Genomic DNA, 17,523 nt, shown 5'->3' with positions numbered 1-17,523 from the left:
ATAACTTTTTTTACAAACGCCAGATGCCTTAGAAGAATGTCCTTGCTCTCTGCTTGAATCAGGCAGTCGTCCAGGTATTGATAAATTTGAATTCCTTTCTGTCTGCAAAATGCAATTACTGGTGCCAGGCACTTTGTGAAGACCCTGGGCGCAGTAGATAAGCCAAAGGACAGTGCAGAGAATTGATAGTGCATTGAACCAGCTATGAATCTGAGGTATCTTCTGCAGTTTTGTCTGATAGGGACATGCAGGTATGCCTCCTTGAGGTCCAATGTCACGAGCCAAGCTTTCTTGCCCAGCATGGGAAGAAGCTGCTGTAGTGTCAACATTTTGAATTTCGGAACATCCAGGTAAGTGTTTAGAGAAGAAAGATCCAGAATGGGCCTCCAGGCTTTATCCTTTCTGGGAACCAGAAAGAGTTTTGAGTAAAATCCTTGTCCTTGCTCCTGTGGTGGTACCTTTTGAATAGCTCTCATATCCATGAGTGCTGTAATTTGTTTTTGAGCCTCTGCCCATTGATTCAGTGGCAGATTTGGCATTCCTTTTAACCTTGGCAGAGTGTGAAAGTGGAACCTGTAACCTTGAGATACAATGTTAAGAACCCATTTGTCTTTGGTGATCATATGCCAATTGTGATAGAAAAGTGCCAGTTTTTTTCCCAAGGGGGCTGCCAAGAGAGAGTTGCTTGGCAGCTGTAGTGGGAAGTCATTGGGGCTGCTTTTTATATGGTTGGGGCCTGTCTTCTTCTTTCTGGCCTGATGCAACCCATTGTCGAGGCCTGTAAGGACCTTGTGGTTGACCTCTACCTCTTGGACATCTGTATCTGCTCCTTTGAGGTCTGTCTGTAACTAGAAAGGACCAGTTCTTAGTTGGCCAGTTTCTGCTAAATCTAGGAGGCTGAACCTGTAAGAAATCCTTCACCGTTTGCATAGATTTTGCCTTATCCTCCATTTTCGTTAATACCTCTTCTGCCTTAACTCCAAATAACACATCCTGCTGCAAAGGTGCATCTAATAATTTTGCTTTAACATGATCTCGTAACGTATGCTCTTTTAACCAAGCATGTCTTCTAATGACAGAGCCTGTAACTGCTGCTCTACAGGAGGCCTCTAAAGAATCAAAACCACATTGCAAAGTATGTTTTCCCACCTGTTCAGCTGCATGCAATAAATCCTGTATTTCTTTAAAAGTAGGAGGATCTGAATCTGGAAGCATTTTTTGTTTCAACTGAGACAGTAAAAATTGCTGATATTTTAGCATGTGAAACTGGCAATTTAAGGCTCTCATTGCTAAAGTTGCAGACGTATATACTTTCTTTCCCCATCTGTCTAATGCTCTGGAATCTCTGTCAGAGGGAACTGGATTCTTGGCTGATGAGGCCTTAACTCCTTTGGGTCTCTGAGAAATAGTTTCAGGGTCAGCAACAGGGCTTTTGTACAGATATTTGTGTGAGTCAGGGACTCTGTAGTATCTGTCAGGTTTAACTGGGGCTGGAGGTAAGGAATCAGGATTTAAGATGGATTCAGTATACACATCATCCACAATATCTAACACTGGCGGAATAGCAAGGGGTCTGTGTTGAAGTAATAAAAGGAAGTCTCTAAGCCTTTTCTTGGATTCTAAGTAATCCTAGCCTTCCAATGGAAATGCTCCCTCATGGTATGCAAGGTTTCCCCAAAGGAGTAGTCCTCAGGCGGAGAGGCTGATGGAAATGACTCCTCAGCATCAGAATCCTCATAAGGGGGTAAAGAATATCCTAGGTCTGAGGATGAATCTAAAGAGATGGACACCTGGTCGGATGAGTCATAGTCTGCATCCTGTCTAGGCCTTTTATCAGGAGGGGGATGGGACCCCTTGATCAGAATGATTAGGTCTTCAGCCATTTTCAGCATTTGTTTCTTAGGCATGGAGGCCTGTGCTGGAGAATGCTGTATTTGTTTCTTTGATTTTAAAGCTGGTTTAGACTTAGCAGAGGGCTTAATGCTTAACTGAGTAGGTCTGAAAACACCCTCTGAAGCTGCGGGCAGCTCAGCTACTCCGGATCCCTCTGAAGGGTTAGCTTCGGTAGGCTGAATAACTTGAGCGTTCGAAGGCCCAGCCATCTCCACATGGGAGTCAGAGGCGGCCTGTGGTTCTACAGAAGCAGTCGTCAGGGGCTACGAAGGCGCCTCACTGAAAACCGGAGAACCGACGACTGGCCTAGAAGAGGCTTCATTGTCAGTTTTGGGCCTCGGATGCCTATCCTTGTCTTTGAGCTTTTTATGTATTCCAGTCGTCGGAAGTTCTGATGGCATGGTATAATTGAATTTTCTACCAAAATAATGTTGGGCAAAATCAAACCGACGTTTAATAGTGCGCTTGTTAAACCTAGCACAAAACCGACAACCAGTGATGTTGTGGTCTGGGCCTAGGCATGGGATACAATAAGAATAGAAATCCTTATGAGGTATTTGCTTCCCACAAGAAATACTCTCAAAAAATGTACAGCAAACCAGTCCAGGAAACTACCACCACAACGAAAAAGCTCACAATAAGGTATCACGAAGCACCAAACAGTTAGTCACGAAGCACCAAACAGTTTATTAACGCCACAACTTCTTTTAGACACGTTTTCATCAACCTTGACTTCATCAGATAATACAATCAAGCAACAAATACTCTCGTTTAAATACACCTTGTAACACAATTAATTGAATAATACCTCATCAGTTTGTCTAATTGAAGACAATAAACAAATCAACACTCAGTCCTATGCAAAACAACACATGAATTAAAACCTGTTTCTAAAATACTGTAAAATATTTACCCGTATATTCTAAATATAAAAATATATGTGTACTGCATGTAATGTATACATATCTGTATGTTGAATCAAAGTGTTGTTAGAATACAAATAAAATAATTTTCTTTTTATTCCTACCTATGTACAATATTTAATTCCTTCAACACAAGAAATACAGTTATTAACTTTAACTGACATCGGTCTGAGGCAAGAAAAAGTTTCCCCAACGGGGTACTTAGCTTTGTAGAAGACTTCGGTTCTAGATTCAGAATGAAAATCTCAGGAGACGTCCGACCGGCATTTGCAAACTACTTTTGCTTCGGGCACCGCGTGGCAAGAAAGACTGAAGAAAATGGCGTCGGCTGCATCTTATATACCCCTGTCGCACTGACGTCAGGGAGGAGCCGACAGCAACCGATGCCGGACCAAGACTTTGGAACTCAAGCCGACTGGGGAACCGCCTGACAGCAGGATAACCCAAGTGTAATGACTGCAGCAGTGTAACAAGATGAACATCAATTGTTTTTACAGTCAACTGCGACCTGGTCCAGAGCGCTATGCTCAGGCTCACTCTGTTGCTCTACCCTACCCTACCCCCATTCCCCACCCACACCACTACACCTAACTTTATCTCTGTCTAGACATTCCCATCAATTACAACTACCCAATCCAACCACTTCTCCACAAACTCCACCTCCATATACACTCACTTCCTCATAGTACCCCCTCCTGAGCTCGTCACTCAATTTCCTCCCATTCTTACTCTAGACAAAAACACCTAAATCTAACTACATTTTACTATTAACCACACCTACCAACATCAATAATGTTTCCCCACTACAACAAATATACAAAACTAGTTTCCCTACACCCAGTCGCCTTAACTCTATTAATATTAACCAATTATTTAACTTCATACCACAACCATATACCAAACACTTATACATCACCAACAAGCATACATTATTATCCCCTCCACATACTACCCCAAAACTCTGAAATAGCCCCCAACTTCTATGACACCCTACACTTTGGATACTTTCACTATAAGTATATACAACAATTATCCACGTTCCACTTCTTCAAAAATAAAACTCCTAGTCAGAAACGTATCATCTCACACACATCTCTGTAGTGATATACACCCAAATGCTGGCCCTAATTCCAACTCACAGCAAACCACAAACAATCCCTCAGCCCACATCCATACACCATTAAATGTCTCCGCCAGAAGCTCCGATCTCCTACTAATCAACATGAACCTTAGAAGCATTCTCAACAAGATACATGAGCTATACACCAGCATATCACTATGTGCTCCTGACAATGCTGTCCTAAATGAAACCTGGCAGAAACCAGATACCAATAACAATGTAATCCTAGTACCAGGTTACAATATACATAGGCTGGACAGAGCAAACAAATGCAGAGGGGGAGAAGCCATTCTCTACAAATCAAACCTCAAGCTAGAACACTTAGACCAAGGCAATCAAACATTTAACAATGCTGAAATACTATTTACTAAACTTGAAATAAATCCTAAACAATACCTCACCATCATAGAGATGTATATTCCACCAAGCAATAACACTGCAACAACTGAATACTTACTTCACTAAATATCCCTAACATTCCCACAACCATAATACTGGCCGACATTAATGTTAACTGGAACACATATAAATTCAAAAACCACACAAACGTCATTAACCTTCACGGTTTCACACAGATTATACAAACCCCAACTAGAATAGGTAAAGCCACCAAAAGACAATCTACCCAGGACTGGATATTAACCAATAAACACCTCAGCCTTTACTTTCTGTCTGCCTCCCAGATAGTATAAATGACCATCTCCAGGCATACCTTCTCAGAAAGCACCTTCATTCCCCCCCAGAAATGCCGCCATTAGGCAAATTTGGAACAAGAAAGACCTTAACCCTCAAATATTTAACTCACTACTACGCAACTGCAGCTGGACCTCACTGAAAACACTACCCCTAGACAATGTAGTAGAATACTTTAACTCTACATTCCTTAATATTCTAAACAAAGTAACCCCATGTAGAACCATAAGAACCAAAGCAAACTATGCACCATGGCTAACAAAGAAACTAAAAACTTACTGAAACTTAGGGATAAAGCCTGGACACAATGGTATATCAACAAAACCCAAACCAACCTTGAACACTACTATAAGATTAGAAATAAAGCTAAAGGCCAGATAAAATGGGACAAGAAAACATTTTACAGTGACATTCAAACAAAGCAACAAAATAATTCACATAAATTCTGGTCCGCCTTAAAAATTCTTGCAATCCAGTCAAGAATCAATGCCAATCCCGTCAGTGGCTAACATTCAAAATGGCATAGCTATGCAATTTAATTCATTCTTTACTAGCTCAGTACTTTCTCTTTCCAAATACCACTGCAACTGATCTCTGACCATCCATAATCCTCTTAAAGAAACTAAGGATACTTTCTTCTTTAAGCCTATCCAAACTAACACCATAAAAATACTCTGTAAAATTAAACCACCCTCCCTTGCAGCAGACAATTTACCTTCTGAATTCCTTAAAATAGCAGCAGATATCACTTATCCAATCTCTATTCTGATCAACCGCTCTATTTCAGAACACTACATCCCACACCTCTAGAAAATATCTTACATCTCCCCACTGCACAAAGGAGGGAAATCTACTGAGATCTCTAACTAGAGACCCATAATAATCTTATCCCCACTTGCCAAAATTCTAGAAAAATGCATATACACACACAGCTTTTTCACCTCCTAACAACCTCCTAACTGATGCACAGAATGGTTTCCACCCTAACCACAGTACAACTGCCCTTCTAAACTTTACAAATACTATACACCAACATAGAAATTATGGCAAAATTGTATCATCCATTTTCTTACATCTCTTCAAAGCAGCTCCTCACAGAGCTAGCTTCTCTCAAAATTAGCCACTCATCCCTAGCCTGGCTTCAAACAATAACCGATCACTAAGTTGCTGTCAAATGGCAGCACAACTTCTTATCTCTCTTATTCTTTTCCATGGGAGTCCCTCAGGGCTCAATCCTGGGTCCCCTTCTCTGCACTATTTTTACCAATAAACTACATAGAGCCACCATCATGTGATATGCAGATGATTCTACGCTCATTTGCTCTGCCGCAACCCTACATCTCCAAGTAAAAACACAAAAAGTCTTCTCAACGGTAGACTATTGGCTATCTAATGCCCAATTATTACTTAATCCAAATAAAACTAAACTCATGTTGTTCCATCCCGGTAAATCCCTCGACTCCCCTACATCATTTCAAATACACTCATTAGGCAATACTACCATATCAACAGTGTCCTAACCTAAACTACTAGGTGTAACAATAGATAATAACATGAAATTCGACAAACTAGCTCAAGCCATCAAAAAGACACATATAGCACTAGGTTTTCTTTATAGAATTAAACCTTTCCTCATGGCTACTACCAGACAAGAAATAGCCAGAACCCAGCTTCTTTCCCCCCTTATTATATGCCTCCCTCATATGGACCAATCTAAAGAAAACAGAAGTAACAAACCTTGAGGCCTGCTATAACAAAATTCCTAAGTTTGCAAGCAATGCTCCTCATTGAGCCCATCGCTGGCAGCCATTACAAGTAAACTGGCTAGAACTACCCCACCATTTAACCTACACCCAACTTACCACCACCTGCAAACTCATCTGCTCCTCAAATAAAGCTCTTCTATATATTTCCGAATCAAATATATCTCCAAACTCTTGTACGTTATCCCTCAATTAATCTTATTAACAAAAAAGCTATTATAATTCAAGAGGCTATGTAAAGACCACCTGATCAAAAACTGGATATGTTATTGCCACACCCCCAGCTAAACCCTAAATTTCCTACCTTCCCCACTTTCCTACCTTACTATCTGCTATTTATTTTTACAAGATCATATCCAACCTACATAAACAAACTCCTTGTTCTCAAACTTTCACCCCTTTCTTCTCCTCCACATCCTCCCTCTCACTTTTTTCTCTACATCAGATAATATAACCTGCTACAACTACTACTACTTTCTAAAACTCACAATCAGATAATTTGACAAGATAATCTATATGACAACAGTTACTATACTAGAAAATACATATTAACAATGTAAATCACCTTAACTTTATACTAATACCGTGTCTAATCTGTATTAAATATTGTTTCTGCTTAATATTACTTGTAAATTAATGTTGATATACTGCATCTTTTTTGTAAACATCATGTGTTGTTGTAAAGTGTTAGAGATTTTCTCCCTGTGCCTCCACTGAAAATGGGCTATGTTCCCAGTCAGACCTCCCCTGGTAAACAAATGTAAAATAAATAAATGACACACTGATTTTCTCTGGCTACAATAAATTACTTCACTCAAACTGTCCCCATCACCTATTGGTTAGCTGTCTGTTGCTGGGGCAGTTTAAACCATAGCAGGCACAAAAAAAATAAAGAAATAAAATCAGTCACGTTGTCAGCAAAAGAAATATGGCCATAGTCCAATGAAAGATGACAAATTGACAACAGAAAATAAGGATAGGCTAAATTACACAAAATCTGATCAGTCAGCAAGACGTATGCAACATACCTGGAAGAACAGAGCCAAAAGTTACTGAAGGTGTCCATGTGCCTGTTGCCACATTCAGTATGCTACCTGCCTCTCCTGCTGTTTTGAAATAATCCATTCAAAAATGACAAACCAGCTTGATACAAGGACTGCAGAAAGTCAAAGATCTTGTAGCAGACAATAATTCAGTCATTTGTTCTAACAATAATTAAAGAGATGGGAGGTATATGTTTTCATTCATGCACCTTATCTGAATGGTTAATTTTAAAAAAGTTTGTGTTTTGGTCACTTTTCCCTCAATTCATGCCCTACTCTCCACTATCAGTTACTGAAGTTCCAGTGTGACAGACAAGGGAGAAAGAAGCATCTATATTCTTCATGTTCTTCTGTTGGTATCAAACACTGCAGCTCACTTTGACCATCTGCAGCATATCTGAAGTGTGGATGTTGTTTTAGAAATGACTGCACTATTCTGATGCCCAGAAATGCAGCACAATAAGATGGACAAATCTGAATTTCAAGTAAGTGAGGTTCACAAATGGTCAGTGAGTAATTAGTATTCATTTCCAGTCTTAGGCTAGGTAGATCCTGGCTCTTACTCTCATAAATAAGTTAAAAATGTCATCAGTAGTCTAGACGTACACTTTCAACTGTGACTACTGCACTTTTACTACCAAATACAACATACCATCAGGACAGAGTGAACAGTAGTCCATCATCAACTACTTGGCTAAACATGGTTAAATTAAGAACTGTAACCTAATAAACAGCAATTTCATATTCTTCAATTACAAAAATATATATTTAACTTAAAGAAGAAATTCTGCTTTGCTGATACTGCAATGCACCAGCATTTAACACTACAGCAATTTCTCCACAATGCTTACAGTGGCTATCAGCCTGTTGAAGTGCCTGCCTACATAATGCTGCAGTACAGCTGTCCTCAAAGACCTGACTTAATTGCCCAAAAGAAGGTGTGTAACTTTTAAAAAGTCAATTTTCAACATGTGAAGACATGCAGTTTGCAATTTATGCAAGTCCTCATCACTGTTGCAGCAGCCCATATGCTCCCCTCCAATCAGTTGATAAGGGCTTCCAAGCCGGATCATGGTCAAATGGGGCCCTAGGCAGGGTAATGAACTGCCCCCCTAGCCATACCAGTATCCCATTACTAGGTTGTCTCTCTCTGATTACAAGAAAAAAAAATGTTCAAATCCGTCAACTGAGCATATTATTTTCCATTTTAATTTTACAGTAATCACAAACTTGTACTTAACTTAAAATTTTTACTTCATATTTTACAACAAAAACACTGACAAACATTTGCTAAACAAAACATGACAAAACACTCTCACATAGAAAACACACTTAGCATGAGAAACAGGAAACTTTGCTTCCCTTAAAACACACACATAGTGAAAATGCATCTGACAACCCTTTAAACTACAAGAGACGTACTGGGATTCATAATCAAACAGCACCTAGTGAAGCACTAATTAGAGTCTATGTGAAGGGGGCAGGAATCCAAAAGACACACATATAACATCTGCTAACAGCCATGGGCAGCCAGCTAGACCAGAGTATCCCTTTTCAGGAACAGCCCAGGAGTACTGTCCGGTGAAGTAGCTGGTCAGAGTCACAAAGAAGACAAATGAAAGCTGAGGGAATCAATCCCTGTACTACAGGAAGCAGCTCTTTAACAGCTCACTGTCTTACTCACTTGCACTAAGTGTTAGAGAAACTGTTGTAGCTCAAACACAGTGCATGCCTGCAAAAAAAAAAAAAAAAAAAAAAAAAACCTAGCTATATTAAAAATGTGTTCATATACATAAAAAGACTTCATGCTATCCAATTTACTCACAGCTAAATAAACACACAGTCAACTATCAAGTGAACAAGAAAACCAAGGATCATATAAAAACAGCATGGCTCATATGGCGATGCCCCTGTTTACTGTAATCAGCTTCCTTCCATTACATATTATTATGCACTATTTTAATATAATTGGTATAAGAAACCTTGCTACTTTATGTACAGTTGCCCAGTCAGACTTCCCTGGTCAATACATTTAATTTGTTTATTTTACACCATAACTAGTCTGTAGTCCAGTGGACCATTGAGGAGCCTACCCAAATTTCAAGCTGCCCCTAAACACTGTCTGGTTAAGTGACTTGCTCAAGGACAGAGCACAGATATAAGGAAAAAGCATATACTCAGCAAAACTGAAAACAGATAAGGAGATTGGCAGTTGGTACGGAAGAATGTACAGGGTTTGACTCTGTCAAGTCACAGGAAGCAGTTCACTGCAGTAAGGAGAGCAATAGTTTGGCTAAGCAATTCAATGTTTTATAACAAGGATTAAAGCAGTAGTTAAGTTTTTTTTATGCTTTATGGCTGGGCTAGGCCACCCAGACAGTAATGAATCCAAGGCCGCTACCTATGTTACCTTATGCTGGATCTGGCCCTGCTTACAACTGGCATATAACACTGGGTTAATGGCAACCCCTACATATCAGCGGTAGCTATGCTGAAATAGTTTATAATATTGTTAGGACAGTACTTTCCATCCAAGCAAAAAACTGGGTTAGAAATCATTTTGTTTGTCCTGATTGCAGATCTGCTAAATTTTAAACTGTGGTATGGTTTTCATCATTGCTTGTTTGCAGAATCTTCATGTATTGTAATGCACACAAGATTCACATTAACGGTTATTTCTGTCACCGACAACTTTGCTTTCATACTGCTTATACACACAAGCAATTTGTTTCACACACATATGGAATCCAACATTTAATTTACACTCATCAGCAAAGTATTAATGGTCACCTACAACACTTTTCAAAATCTGGTCTGTGCATATATCACTTCCAGATGGGATATGTGACCAGACATTGGGCAATGGAGCTGTAAAACTAAAAGAAAATTGGAATGTTCAAAAGTAGGACTCAAAAACAGATCCACAAAAAAAAGAAGTTACTAGGTAGGGTATAGAAAGCCGTGCACATGTGACCCATCCAACAACACCACCTTAGCCAAATTAAATATTGTTATAGGATGCTTAACACCCTCCTAAGGTGTTGCTTTAACTAAAGTCACTTTTGTACCAGAGTCAATATCAGTGAGCAGAAAGTTAACCCTTGAATCACTAAACAACATTTCTTTTAGTTTTGCTCTCGTTTATACTTCTTTCATTCCAATGTATTTTTATTCAAACTTATAGACTGACTTTAAAAATAAATTAAAAAAAAAAAAAAAATATATATATATATATATATATATATATATATATATATATATATATATATATATATGGGTTCCATACACTAGATTGAATTTTCGCTAATTCGAAATAGTGCATGGAATGCTCATTGCAGCAAAAGTGCACTTAATCGAAAGTGCACTTAAGAGAAATTCAGTACAACGAACGAGTGTTGTACTGAACTTCCGTGCAGTACTCACGGACCTTAGGGTTAGGGCACGGGTCATAGTAAGGGATAGCCCATAGGGCTGTCCCCTTACCATGACCCGTGCCCTAAGCCTAAGGTCCGTGACGACTGCAGTGCAGTGAAGGACATAGCAATGTCCTCCACTATGGTGTGATAGTCACAAACCTTAGGGTTAGGGCATTGGCTAGGGTAAGGGGATAGCTTTACTAACTATCCCCTTACCCTAACCCGTGCCCTAACCCTAAGGTCCGTGACTATCGCACCATAGTGGAGGACATAGCTTGTTTTTCATTTCCTCCACTGTGCTGCGGTGTTTTCGGTGAAATGCACTTACACAAAAGTTCACTTCTGTTAAAGTGAACTTTCGCAGAAGTGAGGTTGTGACCGGGAACAAGAACACAGGAGACCAATGCTATGTTCTTATATAAGACATTATATGTGAGTACTCCTCCTTTCCCCTTTTTGGCTGGTAAGTACAGCTCACTGCCATAGCTAATTAGGGTGTGTGCTTCTACATATGCATATGCCCCAGCCAGAATACATGAGCTCTCCTTGGCAAATGCACACCCCACAGGTGAAGCCCCTGTGTTCTGGATCTGCAGTGCATAGCCATCTCCCAGGTGGTGCTCCTGCAGCCAGGATTCCAACACCCCACCCTCAGGATGAGTGAGCAGACCATCAGCAGTTCATTCCTATTCCTCCATGTTTAGCTCTCACTAGCTAAAGTCAGGTAGGCTGGGATGCAATCAGGGCAGACATTTCTGTGTCACAGATCCAGCAGACTTGTTGTACTGAACCTCAGTCATGTAGCTGCTGGCCAACGTGCAATAACGACTCTCATTATCACATGATAACTACAAGCACAAATTCAATATACAATTAATTCCATTACCATATCTGGAGATTCTGGTTTCCAGGACTGACTTCTCTTCTTCTAGTGATTGTCTATGAGCAAAAAGTTAATACATTTAACAACAGAACAATGTTAGCTAATGCCATCATAAAGTAAAAAAATGACACATTCAAATCAAACAAATACAGAATACATGTGGTTATTACTGTCACGCTTGGTAAATGCTTCATTTTGACCAGTTCTTACTTGCAAACCAACACACAGCTTTAGATGCCTCCAGTGGTAGTACAACAAGCCACCATGTGGAAACTTCAAATGTCATCTCAAATAGCTGCATGCATTGCTGGAAGGCAGCATGACAACTTGTTTCCATCAGGAAGGGCAGATGGTGATTTCCAGACATACAGTAAGTGCTTTGCATTTGTAATAAGTTCTGGATCTATAGGAGTATGTTATCACATCACAGATGATGGATAAAACATAAGCAAAGGAGACAGACAGCAGGAAAGAGACAATTTCAAATAAGCAAGGCAAATCGTTCCAGGACAGTTGAAAAAAAATCATAAAAAGTAAAAGCAGTGCAAGCTACAGTGACTTATCAACAATCAGACACCCGACCTCTTAAAGATTTTTTATTTGTTGCACAACAGCACAGCACACACTATGTATCGGAGTTCAAATAAAAAGAAGTTATGTCTTACCATAATGTTCCATCTGTATTGTTGATCCTCGTTCAGTCATTACGCATGGGTATCGGTTCTGAGTTCGGAATTGAGCTGGCCATTTTCCAAGCTAGCGTCATCTTCAATCTCTCCAGCTAAGCTCTTACCCACAATCCCCCTCTCCCTGTTACCTCAGATTGAGTTTGCAAGTTAAAGAAGGTAGAGGCTACCTCTGGTCAAATAACCTAAGAGAACCGGATGGTGAGATCCACTAGAAACCAGAGGAGGGGGGAAGGAAGGAGGGTCGTAATGACTGAATGAGTATCAACAATACAGATGGAATGTTATGGTAAGACATAACTTCTTTATCTGATATTGTTAATCCTCGTTCATTCCTTACGCATGGGACAGAGTCCCCAGCTACCTCTATTCCTGGGGGGCTCTCATGGAAGGACATTCCTGAGCATCATAGGACCAAAAGATGCTCTTCCCCTGGAGGTCAAATCCAATTTGTAATGACTGATGAAGGTATGAGGCATAGCCCAAGTTGCAGCTGCACAGATGTCATGTAAAGAAGCTCTGGCATGGAAGGCAGCAGAAGTTGCCACCAACCTTGTTGAATGAGCTTTCATGGTAGTAGGCAACGAGATATTATGTTGTGTATAAATGAAGGTCACACAGTCCGTCAACCATCTAGCTAATGTGACCTTAGCAACAGCAGATCCTAATCTAGGTCCAGAAAAGGTCAAAAATAACTGGTCAGATTTACGAAAGGGTTTAGTCCTGTTTAAGTAAAAACGGATTTGCCTGAGTATATCTAGGGTATGTAGTCAATACTCTCCTCTGTTTGAATGATTGGGAAAGAAAACTGGCAATTCAATGGCTTGATTAATGGACATTTCAGAGATCACTTTAGGCAGAAATGACAGATTAGTTCTCAGAGACACTTTATCTCTATGAAAAATTAAGTATGGACTCTTGATACATTAAGCCTGAAGTTGAGAAATACGTCTGGCAGAAGTAATAGCGACCAAAAACAAGATTTTCCATGACAAATACTTGAGGTCACAAGAAGAGGCTGGTTCAAAAGGTGCCATTGTCAGAGCTTGTAGAACTAATGATAAATCCCATGGTTGAACAGGTTCTCTAAAAGGTGGCTTCAGATGATTCACACCTTTTATGAAGGTCTTGCACAATTTACGGGACATGAGAGGAATCTTAGACACCCTCATGAAAATTAGAAATTGCAGCCAAATGAACTCTAATGGTAGAGGCCGATAGACCCAATTGAAAAAGGTCGGCCAGATAGTCTAGTATTAACGGCACTGGTGCTGAAAAGGGGTCTACTTGTTTACCTTTCAACCAACAGGTAAATCTTTTCCACTTGCTCAGATAAGTAATTCTAGTGGAAGACTTGTGAGAAGCAATGAGAATATCACGTACTGGTAAAGAAAGATCATTCTGCCTGGCAATCAAGGGAATTGGAGTAGCCAAGCCGTTAGCTTCAGGCTGTTCAGGTTGGGATGAATCAGGTTCTGTGGGTGTGAGATCAACTCCAGGATTGGATGGAGAATCCATGGTCGATCTAGTAGGTGAGGCCAAAGGAATGGGAACCAAATCTGTCGTGGCCAATATGGTGCTATGAGGATTACCTTGCTCTTCAACCACCGGGCTTTCTTCATAAACTGGGGAATGAGAGGAAAGGGCAAAAATGCGTAGAGAAGACCCGAGGGCCAAACGTGGACTACAGCGTCCCTGGGTGACTATCCCGGAGGGGGAATCAGGGCAAAGTAGTTGCTGCATTTGTAGTTGGTCGGGGATGCAAAGAGGTCGCAGCAAGGACGGCCCCATCGGTGGAAGATCTCTGCCGCTATCAAGGGATTCAGGGACCACTCGTGAGGTTGCAGAATGCACCTGCTGAGTCTGTCTGCTACCATGTTGGAACTCCCGGGAATGTGCGTTGCTAGAAGAAAACGGTTGGTAGCCATATCCTCATGGCCTCTCGACAAAGGGGGTAAGATTTGGTTCCACCTTGCTTGTTGATGTACCAGACCACCGCCATGTTGTCTGATTGAATTGCAATTGTCCCAGACGGCAGCAGGGGATGGAATGCTTGCAACGCCAGAAGCACCACCCTCAGCTCTAGAACATTTATATGCAGATGGGCCTCCAGTTGGGACCAAGTGCCTTGGACTGTCTGTCCCTGACATAGCCCCCCCCCCACCCAATCAGGGTGGTGTCCGTGGTCACTGTGGCCTTGGGTTGCTGGGGGAAAAGGGGCGAGACCACTGAGAGAGAGATTGTGTGTCATCCACCAATTTAAATCCTGTTTGCACCTGTGGGTTACTCGAATCATGGCTGAAAGAGGATGCTGAAAAGGATACCATTGGGTGAGCAGTAGCCATTGTAGAAGCTTAATGTGAAACCTGGCCAGGGGAACAATGGTGATGGAGGCTGCCATGGAACCCAACAGCTGTAGAACCGAGTGAGCCGTGGATGTTTCCTTTGAAAGGATTGGAATTAGTTGTTGCTTTATCCTTAAAATTCTGTGCTCTGGAATAGCGGCTCTGCAGTTTTTTGTGTCCACGATAACCCCTCTGAATTCTGTCGACTGAGATGGGGTGAGATTGGATTTCTGCCAGTTTATGGTTATGCCTAGCCTTTTAACAGTGAGGAGAGAGTATGCCAAGGCTTTTTCCAGTAGATGTCTGGTGGGGGCGGAAATGAGCCAGTCGTCTTGGTATGGAAACACCTGGAATCCTTGAAGTCGCAAGTGAGCTGTGACAACTGCCATGTACTTTGTGAACACTCTGGGGGCTGTAGAGAGTCTGAAGGGCAGTACTCTGAACTGGTAGTGACTGGCTCCCGCACGGAAGTGCAGAAATCTTCTTGATGGCCTGTCCACCTTTATGTGGTTATGTGGTAGTGCGCATCTTGAAGATCTATAGAGCACATCCAATCGTCTTTTTCCAAAAGCAGGAGGATAGACTGTATAGTGACCATTTGGAATTTTTGTACTCTCACAAACTTGTTCAAAACACCGAGATCCAAAATTGGTCTCCAGTCCCCGATTTTCTTTGGCACCAAAAATAGTCTTGAGTAGAATCCGGATCCTATCTGGTCTGGAGGGACTATTTGGATGACTCTTTTTCTTAGCAGCTTTTCTATCTCTAGTGCTCCTTCTTCCCTTTGACTGGGTGTAATGTCGGGAAGATTTTTTGAATGGATGGGACAAAGATCGAAGGGGATATGATAACCTCTGGTTATGATCCTTTGTACCCAAGAATCGGTGGTGATGGTTAGCCAGGCAGAAGGGTACAAGGAGAAATGTCCCCCAACCACCTCCAGAGGAAAGGAGTTGGGCCGCTCTTCAGGAGCACTGGTAGGATTGACCAGGGAAAGAATCCCTGGAACCCTGGTTACACGGTCCCCCTCTGCCATGAAACGAGCGTCTTCCCTGTGAGTTTCCCCCTCTGCCTCTGGGGGAGAACTCGGCCTGTGTGTCATGGAAAGAACCCTGAGATTTCTTGAACTACATCTTCCCACTCTTTTGGTTTCAGGAGAAAGCACGTTGAGGGGAAGAATAATGGGCACCTACGGCAGAAAGAGTATTACCATCTTGTTCACATCTGGCCAGTGTGCTTTTAACTTTGGGCCCAAACAACGAGAAGGGCTCAATGGGGGCATTAAGAAAGGAAGACTTAAAAGGTTCCGCGAAGTTGCACAAGCGCATCCAGGTGTGTCGTCTCAAGACCACAGCTGAACACACCGCTCTAGATGCTTCTTCTGATGCTTGAGATATCAGTCGCATAGAGGAGTTAGATATAGACTCAATGGTGGTCAGCTGAGAGGCCACTTTGTCATGGACCTCATCAGACACTGCACCATCCAAGGTTTCAGAGAGCTCAGAAACCAGATCCCTTTGAAGCCTGGTAAAATGTGCTATATAATTCAGGGACCTGACAGCAAAGGTCGCTGAAGCAAACGTGCGCTTCCCTATTCTGTCCAGGGCCCGGGACTCTCTGTTAGGCAGATAGACAGTCTGGTTTTCTTCTTCTGCCAGACCCCTTTTTTGTTGCGGCTGCCACCACCAAAGCATCTACAGGAAGACCTTTGGACCAATGGGGATCTGAAGCAGGAGGGGACAAGATCTTATCTGGCCTCCGGGGAATAGCTTCAACAATATCAGGGGCCTTCCAAGCACGCTGCACGATGAACTTGACAAGTTCATCGGCAGGTGAAGTAACCCAGGAGGTAAGTGGCTGGTTGCAAAAGGCCTGAAGGAACACAGATTCCTCAGGGGTTGGATTAGAGGGATGCCAGTCACCTCTCTGTTTCAGGATTTCAAGGATATCGCCAAAGGATACCTCAGAGGGTGACCAAGAGGATCCTTCCCCCCTCATCGAAATCTGTGTCTTTGGTGAGAGACTCCTCTGTGGAGTCCATGTGCTTCCTCTTACACAAACTTTTCAGGTGAACCTCCTCAGCGGGAGAAGCTGAGGAAGAAAACGGAAAAGGGGATTCCTGAGGAATATGTCCTGAGGCCCTTGCACCCTGTGTTCGATAAGTGCGACCTGTGAAACCAGTGTACCAGGGGAGGGCGGAGGTATAGACAGTCTGGTATGGCCAGCAGCAGCAAAAGCCTTCTCCATCAGTTGGAAGGCTGGTCCACCCGGAGAGGAGTGTATGTCAGGGACAGGGGGCACTCCTCCCTTAAGTGGCTCAGCCTGCTGACTCTGAGTCCCTGGATGGCTGTGGAGCAGCAAGCTATGCATGTCACAGCTGACATCCTGGGTTCTAGCAAAACTTTCCTGCCACGAAGGCAACTGCGGTTCCTTAGTGAGATCCATAAAGGGAACCGCAGAAGAGGAGGGCTGTACTATATCCATGGACTTCAAAGGCAATGCAGGAGGAGAATAAGAAGGTGTCTTTGGAGATGGGTGATCACCTCCCAAGGAAGGATAGTTCCTGGGGGGTGGAATACCTCTGGCCAAGAATGCCTGGTCCACAAGATGCACACATCATGTTCAGAAAGACTTCTAGTGGACCTCACAGAGACTGAGGGAGAAACAGGCCTGTCCACAAAAGAGGCAGACTTGGTGCCCATCTCATCTGACCGCACAGAGGACAACGGTGCCGAGAAAGACTGAACTACTGCAGTCT

General features: G+C 42.1%; 1 protein-coding gene across 2 annotated transcripts in view; it reads right to left on the bottom strand.

Moving 5' to 3' along the window:
• Window positions 1-17,523, bottom strand: part of CCDC167 (coiled-coil domain containing 167) — a 274,771-nt gene that overhangs the window by 166,328 nt on the left and 90,920 nt on the right. For both annotated transcript variants that reach the window (XM_044060336.1, XM_044060343.1), the window contains one exon: window positions 11,738-11,790. In XM_044060336.1, the coding sequence (XP_043916271.1) occupies window positions 11,738-11,790 (53 nt within the window). The remainder of the gene's footprint in view (window positions 1-11,737; window positions 11,791-17,523) is intronic.

This window comes from Protopterus annectens, chromosome 1.part0 (genome assembly GCF_019279795.1).
Source record: "Protopterus annectens isolate FY-2018-M chromosome 1.part0, PAN1.0, whole genome shotgun sequence".
Classification (NCBI taxonomy): Eukaryota; Metazoa; Chordata; order Ceratodontiformes; family Protopteridae; genus Protopterus; species Protopterus annectens.
The sequence above is the reverse complement of the archived record's forward strand: the minus strand, read 5'-3'. Positions and strand labels throughout refer to the sequence as shown.